The sequence below is a fragment of the Paroedura picta genome, chromosome 2, assembly GCF_049243985.1.
Source record: "Paroedura picta isolate Pp20150507F chromosome 2, Ppicta_v3.0, whole genome shotgun sequence".
Taxonomy (NCBI): domain Eukaryota; kingdom Metazoa; phylum Chordata; class Lepidosauria; order Squamata; family Gekkonidae; genus Paroedura; species Paroedura picta.
Window position 1 is genome coordinate 178,362,874 of NC_135370.1, and position 21,547 is coordinate 178,384,420.

At 49.1% G+C, this 21,547-nt stretch overlaps 1 protein-coding gene across 1 annotated transcript in view; it reads left to right on the top strand.

Annotated features, from left to right (window-relative positions):
* Positions 1-21,547, top strand: part of CCDC175 (coiled-coil domain containing 175) — a 40,124-nt gene that overhangs the window by 17,983 nt on the left and 594 nt on the right. Inside the window, exons 9-19 of the mRNA XM_077323956.1 lie at positions 63-199; positions 2,469-2,579; positions 4,321-4,392; positions 6,098-6,233; positions 7,769-7,900; positions 10,046-10,184; positions 14,532-14,611; positions 16,108-16,260; positions 17,716-17,818; positions 19,081-19,124; positions 20,764-20,919. Coding sequence (XP_077180071.1) covers positions 63-199; positions 2,469-2,579; positions 4,321-4,392; positions 6,098-6,233; positions 7,769-7,900; positions 10,046-10,184; positions 14,532-14,611; positions 16,108-16,260; positions 17,716-17,818; positions 19,081-19,124; positions 20,764-20,919 — 1,263 coding nt within the window. The remainder of the gene's footprint in view (positions 1-62; positions 200-2,468; positions 2,580-4,320; positions 4,393-6,097; positions 6,234-7,768; positions 7,901-10,045; positions 10,185-14,531; positions 14,612-16,107; positions 16,261-17,715; positions 17,819-19,080; positions 19,125-20,763; positions 20,920-21,547) is intronic.

Below are 21,547 nucleotides of genomic sequence, written 5' to 3' on the forward strand. Positions count from 1 at the left end.
GAATTACACCATCAGATTTAATGCTGTTTAGTGAAATGAGTGACACTTGTATTGGTTTCTAGGCGGACGAGGAGCTGGAAAGCACCACACGGACCAATAAAAAGCTCCGCAAGGAAAATAATCTCCTCAAGTCACAGTTTGAGGCCCTGCTCGAGGAGGAAAGAGACTTCAGTTCTCGTCGGAACCAGCTGGCAAAAGAGTAGGTGAACTTGCCCTCAGTTTAAGGCTGCAGAAATGGTGATGTTGTCCTATCATGGTGAATTAATTCATGCCCTGACCCCACCAAGTCACATCTGGTCTGGAGACTTACAGGCAGGGAATATCTGGAGGCTGCTGTTGCTTAATGCTGCTAATTTGTTACTTAGGTTATTATTTTGTTTTATGATGTTAACTAGGAATCAAGCCCGCTGTCGTGCCAATACAGCGGGCGCTAGCTGGGGGCAAACATGGGCGCGGGCGTGTGGGCGACGGGGCCTGACCTGGGGGGGGGTGTCTGTCTGCTTCGCACCTGCCGTTTGGTCCCTCCGATTGTCTGTCCGGAGGAAGGGTCCAATCCGGACCCTTCCTCATCCCAGACACATCCCGCCCCAGAACCCCTTACTGCATTATTTAGTCCGTGGCGCTGCGGGCGGTGTTGGGATGTTGCTGTATTGGATCAGTTTTTAATTTACTGTTAATTTTATCCCACAGTGTACACTGCCCTGAGCCATATTGGGAGGGCAGTATGGAAATTTAATTAATTAATAACAGTAATTGTTCTTGTTGTGTATGTGGATCTGCCAAGGTCCGAGCTTGAGGTCCGAGGCAGGATCTGAGCAGACGCGTTCTCGACTAATTGTTTACCCTGCAGAAGAACTTTGGCCAGTGTGTGAGACTGGAGGCTGGACTAAATGGACCCCTGGTCTGACCCAGCAGGGCTCTCCTGATGTCCTTAGGAAGGCCTCGGCCTCTCTGCCCTGTTGCTGGCCCTCCAGAGGAACCGGCTGGCCCCTGTGTGAGACAGGAGGCTGGACTAGATGGACCCCTGGTCTGACCCAGCAGGGCTCTCCTGATGTCCTTAGGAAGGCCTCGGCCTCTCTGCCCTGTTGCTGGCCCTCCAGAGGAACCGGCTGGCCCCTGTGTGAGACAGGAGGCTGGACTAGATGGACCCCTGGTCTGACCCAGCAGGGCTCTTCCTTCGTTCTTACATACGTAACTGATCCAGAGCATCACTGAAGTCTGAACTCCCACAATTCTGCAGGGCCTGTGGAAGGGAGCTCCTCCACCAGGCATTTGCCTGAGACCAAACACAGGTCCCCACAGACATCCCCTCCATGGCCTGAACCAGTCTGACCTCTCTAAGGTCTTAGCCAAGTTCCTGTTCGTGTTATATTGTTGTTTAAGGTTATCTGAAATTGTGTTATTTAGATTGTTGTTGTTGTTGTATTTGTTTGTTATATATTAATTCGTTCCATGTATCCCCCCATCATGTTGTTGTATGTAAACTGCCCTGAGCCATATGGAATGGCGGTATAGAAATTGAATGTATGTATGTATGTATGTATGTATGTATGTATGTATGTATGTATGTATGTATGTATGTATGTATGTATGTATGTATGTCTGCAGGCTGGTGTAAAGGGTGGGTTTCACTGGAGAATACTTACCTCCCCAAAGCAAGACATAATACTTGAGTAGAAAAACAACCTGCCAATAGCAACAATTTTGGTGAAGGTCTGTGACACAGTGGTAGAGCATGCAGGAAGTCCCAGGTGATGCAGGAGGTCCCCAGCATCCCCAGTTAAAGGAGGATTAGGGAGGAGGTGATGAGAAAGACCTCTGCCTGAAACCACAGAGCTGCTGCCAGTCTGAGCAGCCAAGGCTCTTATCCAGTATAAGACAGCTTTATGCATATGTGTGATCTCTGTAGGAACCTGTAGGGAGCGGTGGAGTAGAATCATAGAACCATAGAGTTGGAAGGGGCCATACAGGCCATCTAGTCCAACCCCCTGCTCTGCGCAGGATCAGCCCAAAGCATCCTAAAGCATCCAAGAAAAGTGTGTCTCCAACCTTTGCTTGAAGACTGCCAGTGAGGGGGAGCTCACCACCTCCTTAGGCAGCCTATTCCACTGCTGAACTACTCTGACTGTGAAAATATTTTCCCTGATATCTAGCCTATATCGTTGTACTTCTAGTTTAAACCCATTAGTGCGTATCCACTCCTCTGCAGCCAACAGAAACAGCATCCTGCCCTCCTCCAAATGACAACCTTTCAAATACTTAAAGAGTAATTCTGCTAATAAAAATTTTGTTATTGATTTATCCAACTAATATCCCGCCCTTCCCCAAGGGCTCAGGGCGGCTAACCCCTCAGTTTGGAAAAACCACGTCTTTAATTTCAAGCGAGTGGGCTTGAAGCACCAATTTTAACCATGAAATGGCTGCCTTTAGCACCGTGAACTCCTGAACTTTTCTTCCTCTCTGGACAGATTCGAAAGATTATCTAACGAAGTCACCGAGAAACTCGATCGCCTGACCAAGCGCCTGGTAGAGATACAGAATTTAGAGGAAGAACACGAGAAAATGGAAGACATGTTGAAGCACGTCACGTGACAATTCCCCAGGGTCTTTTCCAGCGATTAGCCAGCTGCTTCACTCTGCACCCGACACCAGCCCTTCCTCAAATGAAATTGGCTTTCCTTGCAGTCCTTCACAATGGACCGGAGCGGCTGTTGAGGGGAGGGGGGGGAAGAGGGGTGGAACTGCTGGGTTTGCGTCTGCGGTGGTGTCTGTTCCCAGCCCAGCAAGCCTGGCACAAGTTGGGCTGGGATTCCCTGCCAGCCCCCGTCTAGGCACATACCAGGGATATTTTTTTTAATATACCCGTATTTGCCGGCGTATAAGACGACTGGGCGTATAAGACGACCCCCCAACATTTCCACTCAAAATACAGTACTATGGGCCACTATGGGCAGCTATGTCTATCCCAACTGAAGTGCACCCGGCGTATAGGACGACCCCCCCACTTTTCAGGGGGAAAAAGTAGTCTTATACGCCAGCAAATACTGTATATATTTTTTTATTTTCATAAAGATAGAAATATAGAAATGAGACAGTATAAGTTGTTAATACAAAGAACAGTAAAATATAGTCTTCGTTTGTTACACTTCGTTTGTTACACTCCATTGCCTCCTTTTAGTTAAGCTTTGAGTTTAGGCTGGGAGGCCCTGCGGAGATATATATATTTAATAATACAGATTCAGCTTACATAGGAAATCTAAGACCCCACGTTAACTACACAATGGTATGAACTTTTGCCCAAAACTTATAAGCTTTTTCATATTTCCACCACATTTAGGAAAAGAGGCCTACTTTGTTACCACATTTCCAACATTTGTTAACATAGTTTTTAGCAATTTTAACAGTCACCTTTGGTGTCACATAGCGCCTATAAAACATTTTATACTTGACACAGTCTAAGAGCCATCCTGACATTCAACACCATATTTACAGATTTAAATTAAATGCTTAACATTGAACATTTCTTGTAGAAGAGTATGAACTTTGGAGAGGCAGCTTGGTGTAGTGGTTAGGAGTGCGGACTTCTAATCTGGCATGCCAGGTTCGATTCTGTGCTCCCCCACATGCAGCCAGCTGGGTGACCTTGGGCTCGCCACGGCACTGATAAAACTGTTCTGAATGAGCAGTGATATCAGGGCTCTCTCAGCCTCACCCACCCCACAAGGTGTCTGTTGTGGGGGGAGGAAGGCAACTGTAAGCCACTTTGAGCCTCCTTCGGGTAGGGAAAAGCGGCATATAAGAACCAACTCTTCTTCTTCAGTAATCTCAGGGCTCTCTCAGCCTCCCCTCCCTCACAGGGTGTCTGTTGTGGGGAGAGGAAAGGGAAGGCGAATGGAAGCCGCTTTGAGACTCCTCCAGGTAGAGAAAAGTGGCATATAAGAACCAACTCTTCTTCTTCAGTAATCTCAGGGCTCTCTCAGCCTCCCCTCCCTCACAGGGTGTCTGTTGTGGGGAGTGGAAAGGGAAGGCAAATGGAAGCCGCTTTGAGCCTTCTTCGGGTAGGGAAAAGCAGCATATAAGTACCAAGTCTTCTTCTTCTTCTATAACAATATAAAGAAGAAAAAAAGGGGGGAAAGCCCCACTTTATCATGACATTTCCAACACTTACAATGATATTGCCTTAAAAGTGTACAGAAGAAGAATAAAGAAAAGATTTCAAAAATTGCTTCTCCTTTCCCAGGGAGATTTTGAAGGGGGTGGGATGTTGGGGGAAGGATGTGAAAAACAGTGACATTAACACCCTTGTGTTTCTCCTTTCAGTACGGCAGAGAGTTCATACATGAGAGAAATAGGGTCGCTGGAGCTAACGCTACAGAGAGAAGGTGACAGGAGGTAAAAATGGTCTTTGGAAATGGGGACCGAAGGCATCTTGGGCCGGATTCAGTGCTGTTTGCCTTTGCTTCATATTCAGTTCAATCCTCAGGACATCCCGTGAAGACCACCAGGCTTAAGGGGATGTGACAGAACTCTGCTTGAGCCCCTGGAGAGCTGCTGCTGGTTTGAGTAGATCTATCTGACATTCATGGACCAATGGTCTGGTGAATTATGAGGGGGCTTCATACGCCTTTAGGGAGGCTCTGTGGTGGAGCACCTGCTTGCTGTGCAAAAGGTCCCAGTTTCAATCCCCAACATCTCCAGTTAAAAGACCAGGCTGCAGAATCACAGAATCATAGAGTTGGAAGGGGCCATACAGGCCATCTAGTCCCACCCCCTGGTCAACGCAGGATCAGCCCAAAGCATCCTAAAGCATCTAAGAAAAGTGTGTATCCAACTTTTGCTTGAAGACTGCCAGTGAGGGGGAGCTCACCACCTCCTTAGGCAGCCTATTCCACTGCTGAACTACTCTGACTGTGAACATTTTTTTCCTGATATCTAGCCTATATCATTGTACTTGTAGTTTAAACCCATTGCTGCGTGTCCTCTCCTCTGCAGCCAACAGAAACAGCATCCTGCCCTCCTCCAAATGACAACCTTTCAAATACTTAAAGAGGGCTATCATGTCCCCTCTCAACCTCCTTTTTTCCAGGCTGAACATTCCCAAGTCCCTCAACCTATCTTCATAGGGCTTGGGAAAGACCAGGGGGACCAGTGGGGCACGGGGACGAATGTTTATTTATTCTGCTTATTATCTGCCACTTGCTAAAGGGAGTGCTTCCTGGAACATCCAGGGAATTGCTGATCGCCACTGTGGGATGGCAGGTGAAATCCCTCCAGGCCAGGCTGGATTCTGGAGATTTATGGAGGGGGAATCTCTGGGGCATGAAATGAGGATTACTGTGGGTGGGCAGGTAGTTGTGTGTCCCTGCACTGTGCAGGGGGCTAGACTAGATGACCCTGGAAGTATCTTCCATGATTCTGTGACCTTGGAGAGCCACTGCCATTCTGTAGAAGAACGGATCTAGAGTCCAGTGGCACCTTTAAGACCACCAAAGTTGTATTCACTTCCTCAGGCATAATGTCAACAGCAGCTACTCACTTGAGTCTGAGGAGACGAATAAGAAGAGTTGGTTTTCTACCCCACTTTTCACCTCTGCTCTTTCAACTTTGTCTCCAAACCCCTTACCATTTTCATTGCCTTCCTCTGGACTGTTTCTCTGTATCCTTCTTCAGTTGTGGTGCCCAACACTGAACACAGTCCTCCAAGTGAGGTCTAGCCAGAGTGGAGTAAAGCAGTAACATCACCTCGCATTATTTGGACCAGGGGTAGTCAAACTGCAGCCCTCCAGATGTCCATGGACTACAATTCCCAGGAGCCCCTGCCAGCGTTCGCTGGCAGGGGCTTCTGGGAATTGTAGTCCATGGACATCTGGAGGGCCGCAGTTTGACTACCCCTGATTTGGACACTGCTTCCCCTTTGCCTTTTTAGCTACCGAGTCACACTACTGACTCATGTTCAGTGTCTGGTCTGCTGAGACCCCCAGATCCTTTTCACATGAACTACTGCAAAGACCAATCCCACCCACCCTCCCCCATCCTATAATGATGCATTTGATTCTTCCTACCTGAACACATGTATGTTTCCCTCTTTCACCGCTAGTAAACTGCTTCAAGACCAGCTGGATGAAATTTTGGAAATGTTTAAGAATCTGCAGGCTAAGCATTCGGAATTCATGATCAGAACGAAGGAGAAGACAGAAAATGGCGAAAGGACCCTTCTCAATCTGATGAAGCAGGTTCGATTCTCACTAGCTGGCTCAACTGGCATTGTCGTGGGCACTCTGATCTCCTACAGCAGGGGTGGCCAAACGGCGGCTCTCCAAATGTCCATGGACTACAATTCCCATGAGCCCCTGCCAGCACATGATGACAGGGTCTCATGGGAATTGTAGTCCATGGACATCTGGAGAGCCACTGTTTTGCTGCCCATTTACAGGGAGGAGAATTGTGAGGTAGCTGAGGCCTAATAATTAAATAAATAATCAAATAATTAAATAACTAACATTAAATAAATAATTAAATAAATAACATGGATTTGTATTAGTTTTGTAGATTTTTTTAAAAAAACTCACATATAAAGATGCCCTTGTCACAGCATAAAGACATAAGAACATCAGGCAAGGTTGTTCTCTTCCTCAGTGGTTTGTTTTATCCTATGAACTAGAAAGTAAGCCCGCTGTAGAAACAATACCGTGGGCGCTAGCGGGCAGTGGGTGGGTGTGGCAGGCTCCCCCCCTCCGGCACAGTGCGGGTAGATAAAGGGATGGGTGGATAGTAGGAAGGAAGGAAGAAAGAAAGCAAGATAGAACGTAAGCAGGTGAGAGGGCTAGAAGAGGGAGAGAGGGAGAGACAGGAAGGAAGGAAGGAAGGAAGGAAGGAAGGACGGACAAAGCTGGCTGCACCCTGATTGGCCCTATTCTAACTTGGACAGCCGGACACGTCCCACCCCCTAGACTGTTTCATAAATATATAGAAATATATAGAGGAACAACAATGGATAAGGATTGTTAATGCTCAAGAAGTCAGAAGAGCATAAACAAACAAGTATCCAAGGAAGGAAATTCATTGTCCCCATCCTTTTATCACTTTACTCAAAATCGGGCCAGTGATGAATGTCATTCCGTTTAGGTCCGCTTTAGGAGAACTTGGAGGAAAAGAGAATGACGCAAGCTGTTTTGGGTGCCCTTGGAGGACACAGGCAGGGCAGATTGTAGATGGGTGGGCAGAAGGGACTGTGTCGGTGCTTGGCTCTTGTGGCGCTTTCTTGTGTGCCCAGGAAAATGCCGATCATCACTTTGGGGTCGAGAGGTGAATTTCCTCCAGGCCAGACTGGCCAGGGATTCTGGAGGTTTTTTGGGCGGGAGGGGACATCATCTGGACATGGAATTGGGGTCACTGTGGGTGGGCAGGTAGTTATGAATTTTCTGCATTCTGTAAGGGGTTGGACTAGATGACCCTGGAGGTCCCTTCCAACTCTATGATTCTAGGCCACAAATGAAGTTATTAAAATAAATGAGAATGTGGGGAATTCTCTCACCAGGAGCTGGGCGGTATGGGGAGTCAGAAGCGGAAGGGCTCTGCGCCCCCCCCACCTCCATTCCACTTTCGCTCTTTAAATGTGAGGCTCCCCACAACTTGCCTGTTGTGCACAAATGGGATAAGTTTGCATTGAAAACGCGGTCACCTGCTGCTGTCAGCTCAGGCAGCCAGCCTCATGAGGTCCGGGAATGACAGGATCATTCACCGCTGTCCTTTGAATTCCTGTGGCCAGAACGACATGCTGAAGAAAGAAATGACACGGTCCGTAGAATACATCAAGATTCTCAGCGACAAGCTGAGCAAAAAATCCGCCTGGTTCAAGAAATTCGACGACAACATCACGGACGAGCTCAAAAAGCTGGAGGTGAGAGGGGCCGTCTTCTACAAGATTGCTCTGAAATGGAAGTGTAGTTCTAGCCCCCGTTGTGAAAGTGTATCAGGTTGGCTCCATGAATGCCCCCAAATAATTGCTTACGTTGCTCCACTCGTGGAAGGGATCGTGGAAGATCTTCTGCAACATCTCCCATGCCCACCCTAGCTTTCTCATTTATGGTCTTGTGCAACAATCCCTTCTTCTGCACTCTAACCTGGGGAGCCATTTTGAGAATCAAGAAGCCGGTAGGTTCACAGCCTCAAATCCCCTGGAACAGTGTTTCTCCATCTTCCTAATGCCCCAACCCTTGAATACAATTCCTCATGCTGTAGTGACCCCCAGCCATAAAATTATGCAAGGGTTCTTTCACAGAAATTAAGCCGAAACGGACCAGTGGCGTGAAGATCATGATTGTTTATAAATTGTTTTCCCCCCGGGGTTTCTCAGTTCAGCTCTGCCTCTTGTCCCACCATGCTGACCTCGCTCTTTTCCGCTGCTACAGACAGATGAACGCTCTATCTGGATCTACCCCGCAAGGCTGTTGTGTGGATGGTGCCCGTCCCCCCCCCCCGGCCAAGCTGCTTGCCCTGCCATGACCCCTGTGAAAGGGTCATTCGGCCATCAAAGGGGTCCCGATCCCCAGGTTGAGAACCACTGCTCTGGACTGGGTGTGTGCGGGGACACCTTTAAAGAGGGATTAGAAAGACCCGTGGAGAAGAGGTCTGTCAGTGGCATGAGCATTCTGTTCGCCCAAGCCAACAAAAATACCGTGAAAATATCATACTGGTGTTTCACAGCCAAACAGATTCTCCAATCTGCTTCATCTACTGGTATAGCTTGACCTACTGGTATAGCTTGAGCCAGTTTGGTGTAGTGGTTAGGAGTGCTGACTTCTAATCTGGCATGCCAGGTTCGATTCTGCACTCCCCCACATGCAACCAGCTGGGTGACCTTGGGCTCGCCACGGCACTGATGAAACTGTTCTGACCGGGCAGTGATATCAGGGCTCTCTCAGCCTCACCCACCTCACAGGATGTCTGTTGTGGGGAGAGGAAAGGGAAGGCGACTGTAAGCCGCTTTGAGCCTCCTTCGGGTAGGGAAAAGCGGCATATAAGAACCAACTCTTCTTCTTCTTCTTCTTCTAAATAAAAGCCAATTTTTTTCTGACTTTTATTTGGGCATAGTCAGCTATACCATTCAGCTATCCCTTTCACCCCCCACCTACTTCCAAGTAGGAAGTGAACGGTGGTTAAAATGGTGGCTGGCCATTTAAAGCTAACAATTTGATGGAGCCAATCCTTTTGCCTGCCTGCTGTAAGGCTGGAATGGTTGCCTGCCATTTCAGCAGTCCTTTTTGCTTCCCTCCCTGTGGAATTAATGGGGAAGGGAGAATGGAGGGTTTAAATGGCTGTTAAGTCACTGAAACTGAACAGCTTGACAGGGCCCACCCAGTCCAGTACTCTTGTGTCACAGTGGCCAAAGCCCAGATGCCCTCAGGATGTCCACCAGCAGAGCCAGGACCCTGGAAGCTCTCCCACTGTTGCCTCCTAGGCACCAAGAAAACAGAGCCTCACATTCCCTGAGACATAAGAGAAGCCATGTTGGATCAGGCCAGTGGCCCATCCAGGCCAACACTCTGTGCCACACAGTGGCAAAAACCCAGGTCTCCTCAGAAGGTCCATCAGCAGGGCCAGAACTCTAGAAACTCTCCCATCCTCCCCTAAGAATGCAAAACGTCACTGACCTAGACATAGAACATATGAGAAGCCATTTTGGATCATGCCAGCAGCCCATCTGGTCCAACACTCTGTGCCACATGGGCCAAAACCCAGATGCTATCAGGAAGTCCACCAGCTGGGCCAGAACTTCAGAAGTCTTCCCATGGTTGCTCTCCACTAATACCAAGAATACGGAGCATCTCTGCCCCTTTGTACATTGTGGCTAATAGCCACTCTGTACATTTATCCAGTCCACTGGTGGTTCTGAACCATTGATGTCTGCTATTCTGCTAGAGTTTAATGTTCTCAGTCCCAAATATTTGAAGGGCTGGAAGGTGGCCTTCTGCCACCGCATCAGATCAGATCTCCAGTAAACCCGGTACCTTTTTTATTCACAAAGCTCTTCTTTCCATCAAAGGGCGAGTACAACTCCAAGTTAAAACTTCTAGAGGAAAAGGAGAAGAAACTCAGCATGGACCTCCCGTTCTCACAGAACCTGCAAGCAAAATTGCAGGAAACCACCGTCGCCTATCGTGACCAGAAAGAAATATATACAGGTATGCCTTAAATCCATTGCATGGGCTTGCAGCTGCTTTTGCCTGTTGAGGAATGCTAAACAGTATGCTAGAGCCTCTTGTGGCGCAGAGTGGTAAGGCAGCAACATGCTATCTGAAGCTCTGCCCATGAGGCTGGGAGTTCGATCCCAGCAGCCGGCTCAAGGTTGACTCAGCCTTCCATCCTTCCGAGGTCGGTAAAGGAGTACCCAGCTTGCTGGGGAGTAAACGGTAATGACTGGTCCCCTGGCCCGGATGAAATGCACCCGAGAGTACTCAAAGAACTTTCCAGAGAACTTGCACAGCCCTTGTCCATCATCTTCGGAACCTCTTTAAGGACTGGAGATGTCCCGGAGGACTGGAAGAGAGCAAACGTTATTCCGATCTTCAAAAAAGGGAGGAAGGATGACCCGGGAAACTAGAGACCAGTGAGTCTGACCTCTGTTGTGGGGAAGATAATGGAGCAGATATTAAAGGGAGCGATCTGCAAACATCTGGAGGACAATTTGGTGATCCAAGGAAGTCAGCATGGATTTGTCTCCAACAGGTCCTGCCAGACCAACCTGGTTTCCTTTTTTGACCAAGTAACAGGTTTGCTGGATCGGGGAAATTCGGTTGATGTCATTTACTTGGATTTTAGTAAAGCTTTTGACAAGGTTCCCCATGATGTTCTGATGGATAAGTTGACGGACTGCAATCTGGATTTTCAGATAGTTAAGTGGATAGGGAATTGGTTAGAGAACCGCACTCAAAGAGTTGTTGTCAATGGTGTTTCATCAGTCTGGAGAGAGGTGAGTAGCGGGGTACCTCAGGGCTCGGTGCTCGGCCCGGTACTTTTTAACATATTTATTAATGATCTAGATGAGGGGGTGGAGGGACTACTCATCAAGTTTGCAGATGACACCAAATTGGGAGGACTGGCAAATACTCCGGAAGATAGAGACAGAGTTCAACGAGATCTGAACACAATGGAAAAATGGGGAAATGAGAACAAGATGCAATTTAATAAAGATAAGTGTAAAGTTCTGCATCTGGGTCAGAAAAATGAAAAGCATGCCTACTGGATGGGAGATACGCTTCTACGTAACACTGTGTGTGAACGAGACCTTGGGGTAATTGTGGATTGTAAACTAAACATGAGCAGGCAGTGTGATGCAGCGGTAAAAAAGGGGAATGCCATTTTGGGCTGTATCAACAGAGGCATCACATCAAAATCCCAAGATGTCATAGTCCCATTGTATACGGCACTGGTCAGACCACACCTGGAGTACTGTGTGCAGTTCTGGAGGCCCCACTTCAAGAAGGATGTAGATAAAATTGAAAGGGTACAGAGGAGAGCGACGAAGATGATCTGGGGCCAAGGGACCAAGCCCTATGAAGATAGGTTGAGGGACTTGGGAATGTTCAGCCTGGAGAAAAGGAGGTTGAGAGGGGACATGATAGCCCTCTTTAAGTATTTGAAAGGTTGTCACTTGGAGGAGGGCAGGATGCTGTTTCTGTTGGCTGCAGAGGAGAGGACACGCAGTAATGGGTTTAAATGATATAGGCTAGATATCAGGAAAAAAATTTTCACAGTCAGAGTAGTTCAGCAGTGGAATAGGCTGCCTAAGGAGGTGGTGAGCTCCCCCTCACTGGCAGTCTTCAAGCAAAGGTTGGATACACACTTTTCTTGGATGCTTTAGGATGCTCTGGGCTGATCCTGCGTTGAGCAGGGGGTTGGACTAGATGGCCTGTATGGCCCCTTCCAACTCTATGATTCTGTGATTCTATGATTCTATGACTGGGGAAGGCACTGGCAAACCACCCCGTATTGAGTCTGCCATGAAAACGCTGAAGGGCGTCACCCTAAGGGTCAGACATGACCCGGTGCTTGCACAGGGGATACCTTTACCTTTAAACAGTATGCTTCCTCAGGGGAAGAGGTGGAAATGAAGGAGGAGGGAAAGGAATTCAGGACACCATATTTCTCCTTTCATCCCACGATATCTGTCATGGGTGGTGCATGGGGTTGCCTAGTTCAGGTTGATGATGATTTTGGGGCAGTGCCTGGGGTTTGAGGAGGGCCCCCAGCAGGGTACAGTGCCACAGAGTCTACCCTCCACGGCAGCCATTTTCTTCTGGGGAACTGATCCCCATCACCTGGAGATCTGTTAAACAAAGCTCGAGTCTAGTGGCGCCTTAAAGACCAGCCTAGTTTTATTCTAGATACTAGCAAGAAAGCCCGTTGCACCTAGGGATGCAGCGGGTGGAGGGCACAGCAGCCCTACCATGTTGGCGGTGGCTGTGAGAACAGCAGGAGGCGTCCGGGCTGGTAGGCGGACAGAGTGACTGGCCTGGCTAAGGGCAGCAGTCTCGGGCCCCTGTACGGCTCCGCAGGGCTGTGCAGGACTGTCGGCCGCTTTTGCCTACCTGCCTGTGGTGCTGGCAGCGTGAGCAAGGCTGGCGGCAGGTGGCCAGGCTGGCGTGTGCCCAGAGTGTCCGCACCCAGTGAGCGTCTCTGGCAGCAAGGTGGCGATGCGTGCCTCGTGGCCAGATCCTGGGGGCGGCTGTGCCCAGTGCACCCGGATTGCACCATTCATCCGTAAGCAAAATCCGAACGCTTGATGTGTCGCGGACAGGGGCCGGACAGCGCTCCGCCCTTAGTGTCTGTTCCCAAATATTATAGGCACTAATGGTTGCAGATATTTAATATGTATTTCAGCCTTTCCTGCCTTTTCCAGCTGAGAAACCCCTGAAATATTCTTCGGTCTTCGGGAACCCCCAGAAGTAGTGTGATAGTACAGAATATGGTTATGGACACGCCCACCCGGGGCCCCTCCCCACCCCCTCTAGGCCTATCATTGGCCATTTTGGGAGTGGGGGTTGACATAAGCATTTATATGGTCTTCTCGCCTGATAAATGTTTAACAAATTTTTAAAAAATGTATTAAAATTTAATTAACTCCCACTCATTCTGGAGACCCTTGCAGAGGTATCAAGAAGCCCCAGGTTGAGAAAGCCTGATTTATTTATTATTTTAAAGAGAATTTTGTTTTATTTATTTATTATGAGTTCTTTTGGTGGTCTGTGGTTGGCCAAGTTTGTTAATTTGGCCATCACAGTATCGTAATGCATGAGTCCATAGAAGGAGAAAGCCTGGTTTATTTATTGACCTTATGGCCTGTGTGCAGCCAAGAGATCCTAGGAGTGACTGGCAGGGCAGCCAGGCGAGAGACGTTCAGAGGTGGCTTGCCATTGCTTGCCTCGTTTTCCTTGTAGGTCTCCCATCCAAATACCAAACAGGGCTGACCCTGCTTAGCTTCTGAAATCTGACGAGATCCAACTCACTAGGCCTATCCAAGTCAGGGCATTCTGGGTATTAAGTCTGCTGCTCCAGACCAATATGGCTCCCTGGTGATGATGTCATCCGTTCAGTCGTGTCCGACCCTTGGTGATTCTTTAGGAAAGTCTTCGCTATGCGCCCCTGTCTCCCTACCTGAATCTATCTGGAGAACGCCACTGCTCCATGCGCCACAGATGTGCCCTTTTCCAGTAGCACGAGGCATCATATGCCGCGGGGAGGCACAGGCGAGAAAGCATTCCCAATCAGGCAGCATGAGAGTGTGAGTTCAGGCCTCAGCAGAGATACAGGAGTAGAGGGGGTCTGTGGCAGTGAACCCCATGCCATTCCTAGGGCCAAAGAAGAAGAAGAAGGGCTGGTTCTTATATGCCGCTTTTCCCTACCTGAAAGAGGCTCAAAGCGGCTTACAGTCGCCTTCCCTTTCCTCTCCCCACAACAGACACCCTGTGGGGTGGGTGACGCTGAGAGAGCCTTGATATTCCTGCTCGGTCAGAACAGTTTTATCAGTGCCGTGGCGAGCCCAAGGTCACGCAGCTGGCTGCATGGGGGGGAGAGCAGAATCGAACCTGGCATGCCAGATTAGAAGTCAGCACTCCTAACCACGACACCAAACTGGCTCTCAGTCTCAAGGCAAGAGGGGTTGTGACGGAACAGATGTATTGAATGATGTGACATGACTTTGGGCTCCACCTCAGAAAATCCACTTATACCGAATGGTTTCAGTGGGTAGCCCGGTTGGCCGGCAGTAAAACAGCGAGATCAGAACCCAGTACTGACTTAAAAGACTAGCAAGAGCTTCCGGGTATAAGCTTCCAAAGGGCTCTCATTGTCAGGCGCAGGTTGGAACGGAGACCTCACATTCTTTCTACTCAGCCAGAGGTTTTGAGTCTCCGAAGCATCTGCCCCGAAACCCCCGCTAAGCCTTCGAAGCGCTTCTGGACTGGAATGGAGCTGCTGTCGAGTGAGCCCCCTGCTGCTCAGAGACCCGGTTTTCTTTTCTCCCCCTGCAGAATTATACGAGGAAGAATCCACTCTGAGCAAGTCCATCGACCGCTCCCTGAAGGAGATCGCCAGGCTGAAAAGGCTGAAGGTAATCCTTGGTCCCGTCAGGTATCCCCCCCAGGTGAACGTCACGTGCCCTGACAGCCGGCCAGGTCCCATTCCCCCCCCCCACACACACACACATATATGCATCCTAGCTCGAACTCTCTGATCTTGCTGGTTCACGAATAGTCTCTTCCCTGCCCTTTTATTGGGCCCACGAGCTTTAGGATGCTTAGGGCTGATCCTGCGTTGAGCAGGGGGTTGGACTAGATGGCCTGTGTGGCCCCTTACAACTCTATGATTCTGTGATTCTATGGGTGCCCCTATCACGGCCCTCCACACTTCCTGTTTCACTCCAGAAAACCAGGAGGTCAGCTTCTCTGGCTTTCATTCTTGGTTGAGCCCCTGTCTCCAAAAAGTGCAAGCTATGACACCTTTGGCCTTCTGCATTTCTTATCTCAGTGAAGGAGGGCAGGCAGAACGAAAGCTTCATGGCTAAGCAGGGATTTGGACATGGGGCTATTATGCACAGCAGGAAACCATGCAAAAAGTCTGCAAGAAAGACTTTTTTTATTCTGCATTTGCCACAAAAACACATCATAGCATTTTTGATTCTGCATGGCATTCACCCCTCATGATAGTGAACACGGATTTGCTGCATTGTTTCCTCGCAGTATTGTAAACTTGCTTTGCTACGACTTTTTCCTTTACAGCGGTACCAGGGATGCTTTTTAGGCCCTGCATAAATGTTAACGGCGTTTTCTGCCTCCTCCCCTGAGCTGTCTTACACCAACAGCTGAATGGAAAGCTCACGAACTACGATTCCCATGGGGCTCTGCCAGAAGCATGTGTCAGTGAGGTGACATTGCTGCTGACCACAGCCTACCAATGAGCTCCTAGTACAATGCGTGAAGTACCCTCCCACTTGAGGAAAGTTCTCTCAACTGCGCAATCGTTCACTTTGGTCTATTTCGGTATGCAAAAAACACACACACACGTTTTTAAAAGGGGTGATTTAAAATGGGGCCATTTAACCACATCAGTGAACTGACTTTGGTGAAAAAATGTGAGTGCAGAATATCCCCTGGAATGCCCCAGTTTTTGGCCATCTACATTTCCAGTCGGTGTGGCTCTTCATCTTCTTCTTATTTATTTATTTGGGGATTTCTGCACTGCCATTCTCCAACCGTCTCGCAGCAGTTTCCAACATCAGCAAACATAATAAAACCCATAATACACCCCACAGAAACAATCACAAATTATCACAATTTGTTGTTGTTATGTGCGAAGTCGTGTCCGACCCATCGCGACCCCATGGACAATGATCCTCCAGGCCTTCCTGTCCTCTACCATTCCCCGGAGTCCATTTAAGTTTGCATTATCACAATTAGACAGATGGCAAATCAATCTTCTAGGCGCCCTAACCCTAACCCTTATAGTATAGTAGGAGCGAGGGCCAGATCCAATCAACACGGAGGAGGGATCCTCTTCATTTGTTACTCACGGAAGAGGGCCCACTCCGGTTGATGCATTTCCTCACAGAATCATCTCAAGGGTGAGATCGACACCCACCGGAAGACCGCAATGCAGCAGCTGTCCACGTTCTCCGAATCGGTGAAGTTCCTCGAGAGAGACAACTACGAGTTTAACCGGAAGCTCTACATCTTGGACGCTGAGAACGGCCGGTTTAGAGAAGTGAGCATTGCTGGGTGGGTGGGTGGGTGGGCTTGTTCGACAAGAACAAGCACCATCTTTAGATGCTTGGTGGTTGCACAGAGCAAAATCTTTAGAAGGCCAAGCCAGGGAAGAGCTTTGAATATTTTGACAAATCTCTCCCATACCTACGAGCTGAAGGCCGATGGTATATCAGTAGAGTTTATGCTACAATTTTGAGTTGGATGAATATTGCAGGAGAGGAAAGGGAAGGCGACTGTAAGCCGCTTTGAGCCTCCTTCGGGTAGGGGAAAGCGGCATATAAGAACCAACTCTTCTTCTTCTTCTTCAGTATTGGAAACTTGTTAGAATAAGTTACACATCACAGGAGGAAACAACCACTGAGGAAAGTTCAGCATTGAAAACTGCAGAAATCTAGAATCCCTTCTGGTTTCTTCACTAATGATTAAAATAGAGACAAGACACATTCTGAGGTATACTGATTTTGATTACATGGGATAGGTTCTCTTTTCCGTTAGTATTTCATAACAACAACTTTATTTTGATAGCCCGCCCTTCCGGATTGGCTCGGGATGGGTAGCGGAAAGGCATACACAGATGGGTAGCGGAAAGGCATACATTGATAAACAGCTATTCAACATTTTAAATTAAATATATCTTGATTAAATCATATTAAATCATCCATGTGTTTGAGCGAATTAATTGTAAGCTGGAGGATGTCATGATGTCCACGGGCACAGGCAGTTTGAAAAGAAGATTAGTCAGATTGACAGAGGAGAAGTCTGTGAATGGTTGCTAGCTATGGTAACTGAGGGGAACCTCCACCTTCAGGGACATATTAAGCCACAGAATCTCAGAGCCAGAGGCAACTCCAGGAGAAGGCTCAGCCTCTGTGCTCTGTTGTTAGGAGCTGGTAGGCCACAGGAGGCTGGACTGCATGGACCCCTGGTCTGATCCAGCTGGGCTCTCCTGATGTTCTTAGGAAGGCCTTGGCCTCTCTGCCCTGTTCCTGGCCCTCAAGAGGAACTGGCTGGCCCCTGTGTGAGACAGGAGGCTGGACTGGAGGGACCCCTGGTCTGACCCAGCAGGGCTCTCCTGGTGTTCTTAGGAAGGCCTCGGCCTCTCTGCCCTGTTGCTGGCCCTCCAGAGGAACTGGCTGGCCCCTGTGTGAGACAGGAGGCTGGACTGGAGGGACCCCTGGTCTGACCCAGCAGGGCTCTCCTGGTGTTCTTAGGAAGGCCTCGGCCTCTCTGCCCTGTTGCTGGCCCTCCAGAGGAACTGGCGGGCCCCTGTGTGAGGCAGGAGGCTGGACTAGATGGTCTGATCCAGCAGGGCTCTACTGGTGTTCTTAAAGGCAAGATATGACATCTGGGATAAGCCACTTCTGAACGTCTCTTGCTTCAAAAACCCTACGGTAAGTTGGCAGCAGCTTTACAACTTGACTGCAGCTCCCTCCTCCTCCATTCCCCCCTCCAGGCCATTGCCTACCTGAGAGCAGAAATTTCTACTCTGGAGAGAGAAGAAGACGCCTACCGATTGAAGCGGCAGCAAGCCCAGGAGGAAACAAGAGCTGTTCACAGTAAGCAAGGACACCGCAGATCTGGTAGTTGTAGGGGGAAAAGTGGGAGGGGGGGTTAACTATTAATATGAACAGAAGGGACAAGACTTAAACAGTATGGAGAAAAGTTTTTTTTTGTACCATGCTTTTTATTACCTGAAGGAGGCTCAACGCAGCTTACAAACTCCTCTCATCACAACAAACATCATGTAAGGTAGGTGAGGTTGAGAGTGCTGACAGAACTGCTCTGCAACAACAGCTCTAACAGAACTGTCACCTGGCTGGCAGCGTATGGAGGAGCAGGAAACTAAACCGGTTCTCCAGATTAGAGACCACCACTCTTAACCATCATGCCAGTTGTTGCTTGGAGATCGGGGTTTGATCCCCCCCTCCTCCTCCAGATGCAACCAGCTGGGTGACCATGGGGCAGTCCAAGTTTTCTCAGAGCTCTCTCTGCCCCAGCTACCTCAAAGGATATTTGTTGTGGGGAGGGGAAGGAGAGAGGATTGTAAGCCACTTTCGAGATTCCTGCTCTTTTTCTCGTAGAATGACTTTGGGCCTGTCACACACAGTCTCAATGTAACCAATGTTCCCATCTTGAGCAGAATAGAACTGTAGTCTTAAAATATTTAAAAAACTGTATTAAAGCTGAATTTATATATTGTTAGAATTTTGCCTTGGATAGGTTTCCTTGTTTTTCTGTTGGTAGTCTTAAAATGGGCAACGGGCAGTGCGAGACCCCACTCAGCCCCAGATGGTTGCAGAACGGGGCTTCCTGCGTTAATGAGCAGTCGCTCACGAACACAGCTTAGAAAGAATAGAATCATAGAATCATAGAGTTGGAAGGGACCTCATGGGTCATCTAGTCCAACCCCCTCCACCATGCAGGACACTCCTAACCATATTGCTCACCCACTCTCACCTGCCACCCTCTTGAACCTTCACAGAATCAGCCTCTCCGTCAGATGGCTCTCCAGCCTCTGCTTAAAAATCTCCAAAGATGGAGAACCCACCACCTCCCGAGGAAGCCTGTTCCACTGAGGAACCGCTCTAACTGTCAGGAGCTTCTTCCGGAAGTTTAGACGGAATTTATTTTGCATTAATTTAATCCCATTCGCTGAGCATAGCCTACTTCACAGAGTTGTTATAAAATGGCTAAGGGGAGAATGTTGTCGGCCATTTCCCTGGGGAGAAGGGAAGTACTGTTTGAGAATATCTGAACCTTGCTTTGAAATTGTGATAACGTTTTCCAGCCACCTTCAAAATGCCTGCATTTCTTTTAGATCTGTTCGACAACAAGTGGTCTCAGGATAAGCAGCTTTGGAAGGTATGTTTCAGCGTGCAAAGACTTTTGGGGGGGGGGGAAGGTGGGCATTCAAATGTTTGCTAGCACAGCCCACCGAGAGCTGCTGTTATGCTGTTCCTGTTGAAAAAGATGGGTCTTCGGGTAGGCCATCCCAAATGAAAAGGAGATTATAAGGGCTGGTAACTTTTTTCAATGTGTAAAGCATGCTACTGCAGAAGATTCCAGACAGAAAGGGCTTCTCTGCCTTTTTGTTTCACACACTGGTAAGCTCCTGGACAGGAATTCTGGGGGAGGGGGGGGGGCATCACCTAGACATGGAATTGGGGCCACTGTGGGTGGGCAGGTAATTGTGAATTTCCTGTAGGGCAGGGGAAGTCAAACTGCGGCCCTCCAGATGTCCATGGACTACAATTCCCAGGAGCCCCTGCCAGCAAATGCTGGCAGGGGCTCCTGGGAATTGTAGTCCATGGACATCTGGAGGGCCGCAGTTTGACTACCCCTGCTGTAGGGGGTTGTGAATTGTGAATATTCTGCAGGGGGTTGGACTAGAGGACCCTGGAGGTCCCTTCCAACTCTATGATTTGAGTTGGGGTCTTTTATGTTCCCCCTAGTGGTTGATTTGTTATTGTACAGATCAGTGTCTAGCATAAAAACCTGCAGTCTCAATTTCCGGAGAGATATTCTGGAAATAAACCCATTTGATATCAAACCAATACACTGGAGGTGGCAAAACACACACAGAACAGAGAGAAGAATCCTTAAAAAAATGTGACTGTTGTGGGGAGAGGAGAGGAAGGGGAAGGAGCTTGAAGGCTGCCTTGGGCCTCCTTCGGGTAGCAATAATCTTCTTTTGTGAACTTCCCTTTCCCCATCGTTGCATGCTTGTGTCTGTGCATCATGCGACACAGGAGTTTTCGAAGGCCAAAAGCATGCATCCAGTGCTGGATTCCCAACCAGGAGTCTGTGGGCTCCCAGGGGTCTGCAGCTTTTCCCTCCTGCCTTAATGGACCAGCCACAAATTAAGGAATCTGCCAGTTCCATTGCCCCCTTCCCCAAGCACAAGTGTGTGAATTCTTTCATGGTTTCTGTGCCTGGGTGGGGGTGCAGCCTGCACACCTACTCCCACCTTCAACCACCTGCCTCTTCCACCCTCAGCCTTCCTCGAGCCTGTCTGTTAATGTAGCCAGTGATGTCACTTCCGGTGTCATGTCACTCCCAGGGGGCGTGGCAGGGAGGCGTGGCCAGCTAGCATCACTTCCTGGGCTCCTGAAAGCCTGAAAAATCATTTCAGGTTCTCTTCCACAGTCAAACAGTTGAAAAAGGCTGAGCTAATCCTATTTGACTGCAACGGTGTTTCACAGCCCACCCCCACCAGAATTCCTTACTGGATCGCAGAGCAAAGAGCTCTTTAATCCGAAGTCCGCGTTGAGATTCAAGATTTGGTACCGTATCGGAGAAGGAGAGCAAGCAGCATTCTGGACCTCTCCTCTGCCCAGGCCCATCCGATTAAAAGAGGTGCAGTGTTGCCCTTTTTCCGCCCAAATGAAAACACGATTGGCAAGCAAGCAAGGGACAGGAAGGGGAGAGAGAGGGGCCCAAGGTCCAAAAGGAACGTAATGCCTTGCCCTGCCAGGTGAGCCTTCCCTCTTTCTGGTCGCAGGTGTTCCTGATGGTGGAGCGGAAAGCCCTGAAGGCCCTGGAGGAGCAGATCAGGTGGTTCAATGAACGAAACGAGACGGTGAACTACGTGAGCGACGGGCTGCAGCTGAACTATGAGGGAGTGGCGTCTTTGATCGAGCGGAAGCCCAGCACAGAGGTAAAAGGTCCCTGTCTGGCCAAGTCAAAGGTCCTGCTTCCTCGCCCTCACGGTGGCCTCTGCTGCTCTGCGGAGGAGTCACAGCACCAAATCATCCTCCCTTCCCCTTGTTACCAGAGGCTTTAAAATGGGTTTTAAGGTCACCTTGGTAACCAGGAGGGAAGGACCATTAAACCAGGGGTCCCCAACTCTGTCCCCTGCTCTACACTCCACACTCAAGGTGGATCGCTTGAAAATACAATCCCGAAATGCAGACACCAACAATAAAGGGATAGCGACAGCAGTCCCACCATGCAGGGTTCCCCCGAGACTTCGTGTGAAGCACCACGAATAGCCCTTCACGAATCCTTAATTATCCTCTTTGTTCATCCGCTTTCCCTGGATCAGATCCGATTGACCTAACAAAACACAAGGCGTCCAAATACACAAGGCGTCCAAAGCAGTGGCCCCCAACCTTTTTATCACCGGGGACCGGTCAACGCTTGACAATTTTACTGAGGCCCGGGGGGGGGGGGGTAGTCTTCTGCCGAAGGATGTCACCATCGCCTGAGCCCCTTTTCCACTTGCTTTCCCGCCGATGCCCCTGACTTCCCGGCGCCCACTGGGGGGCGCTGCCAGCAGCAGCTGT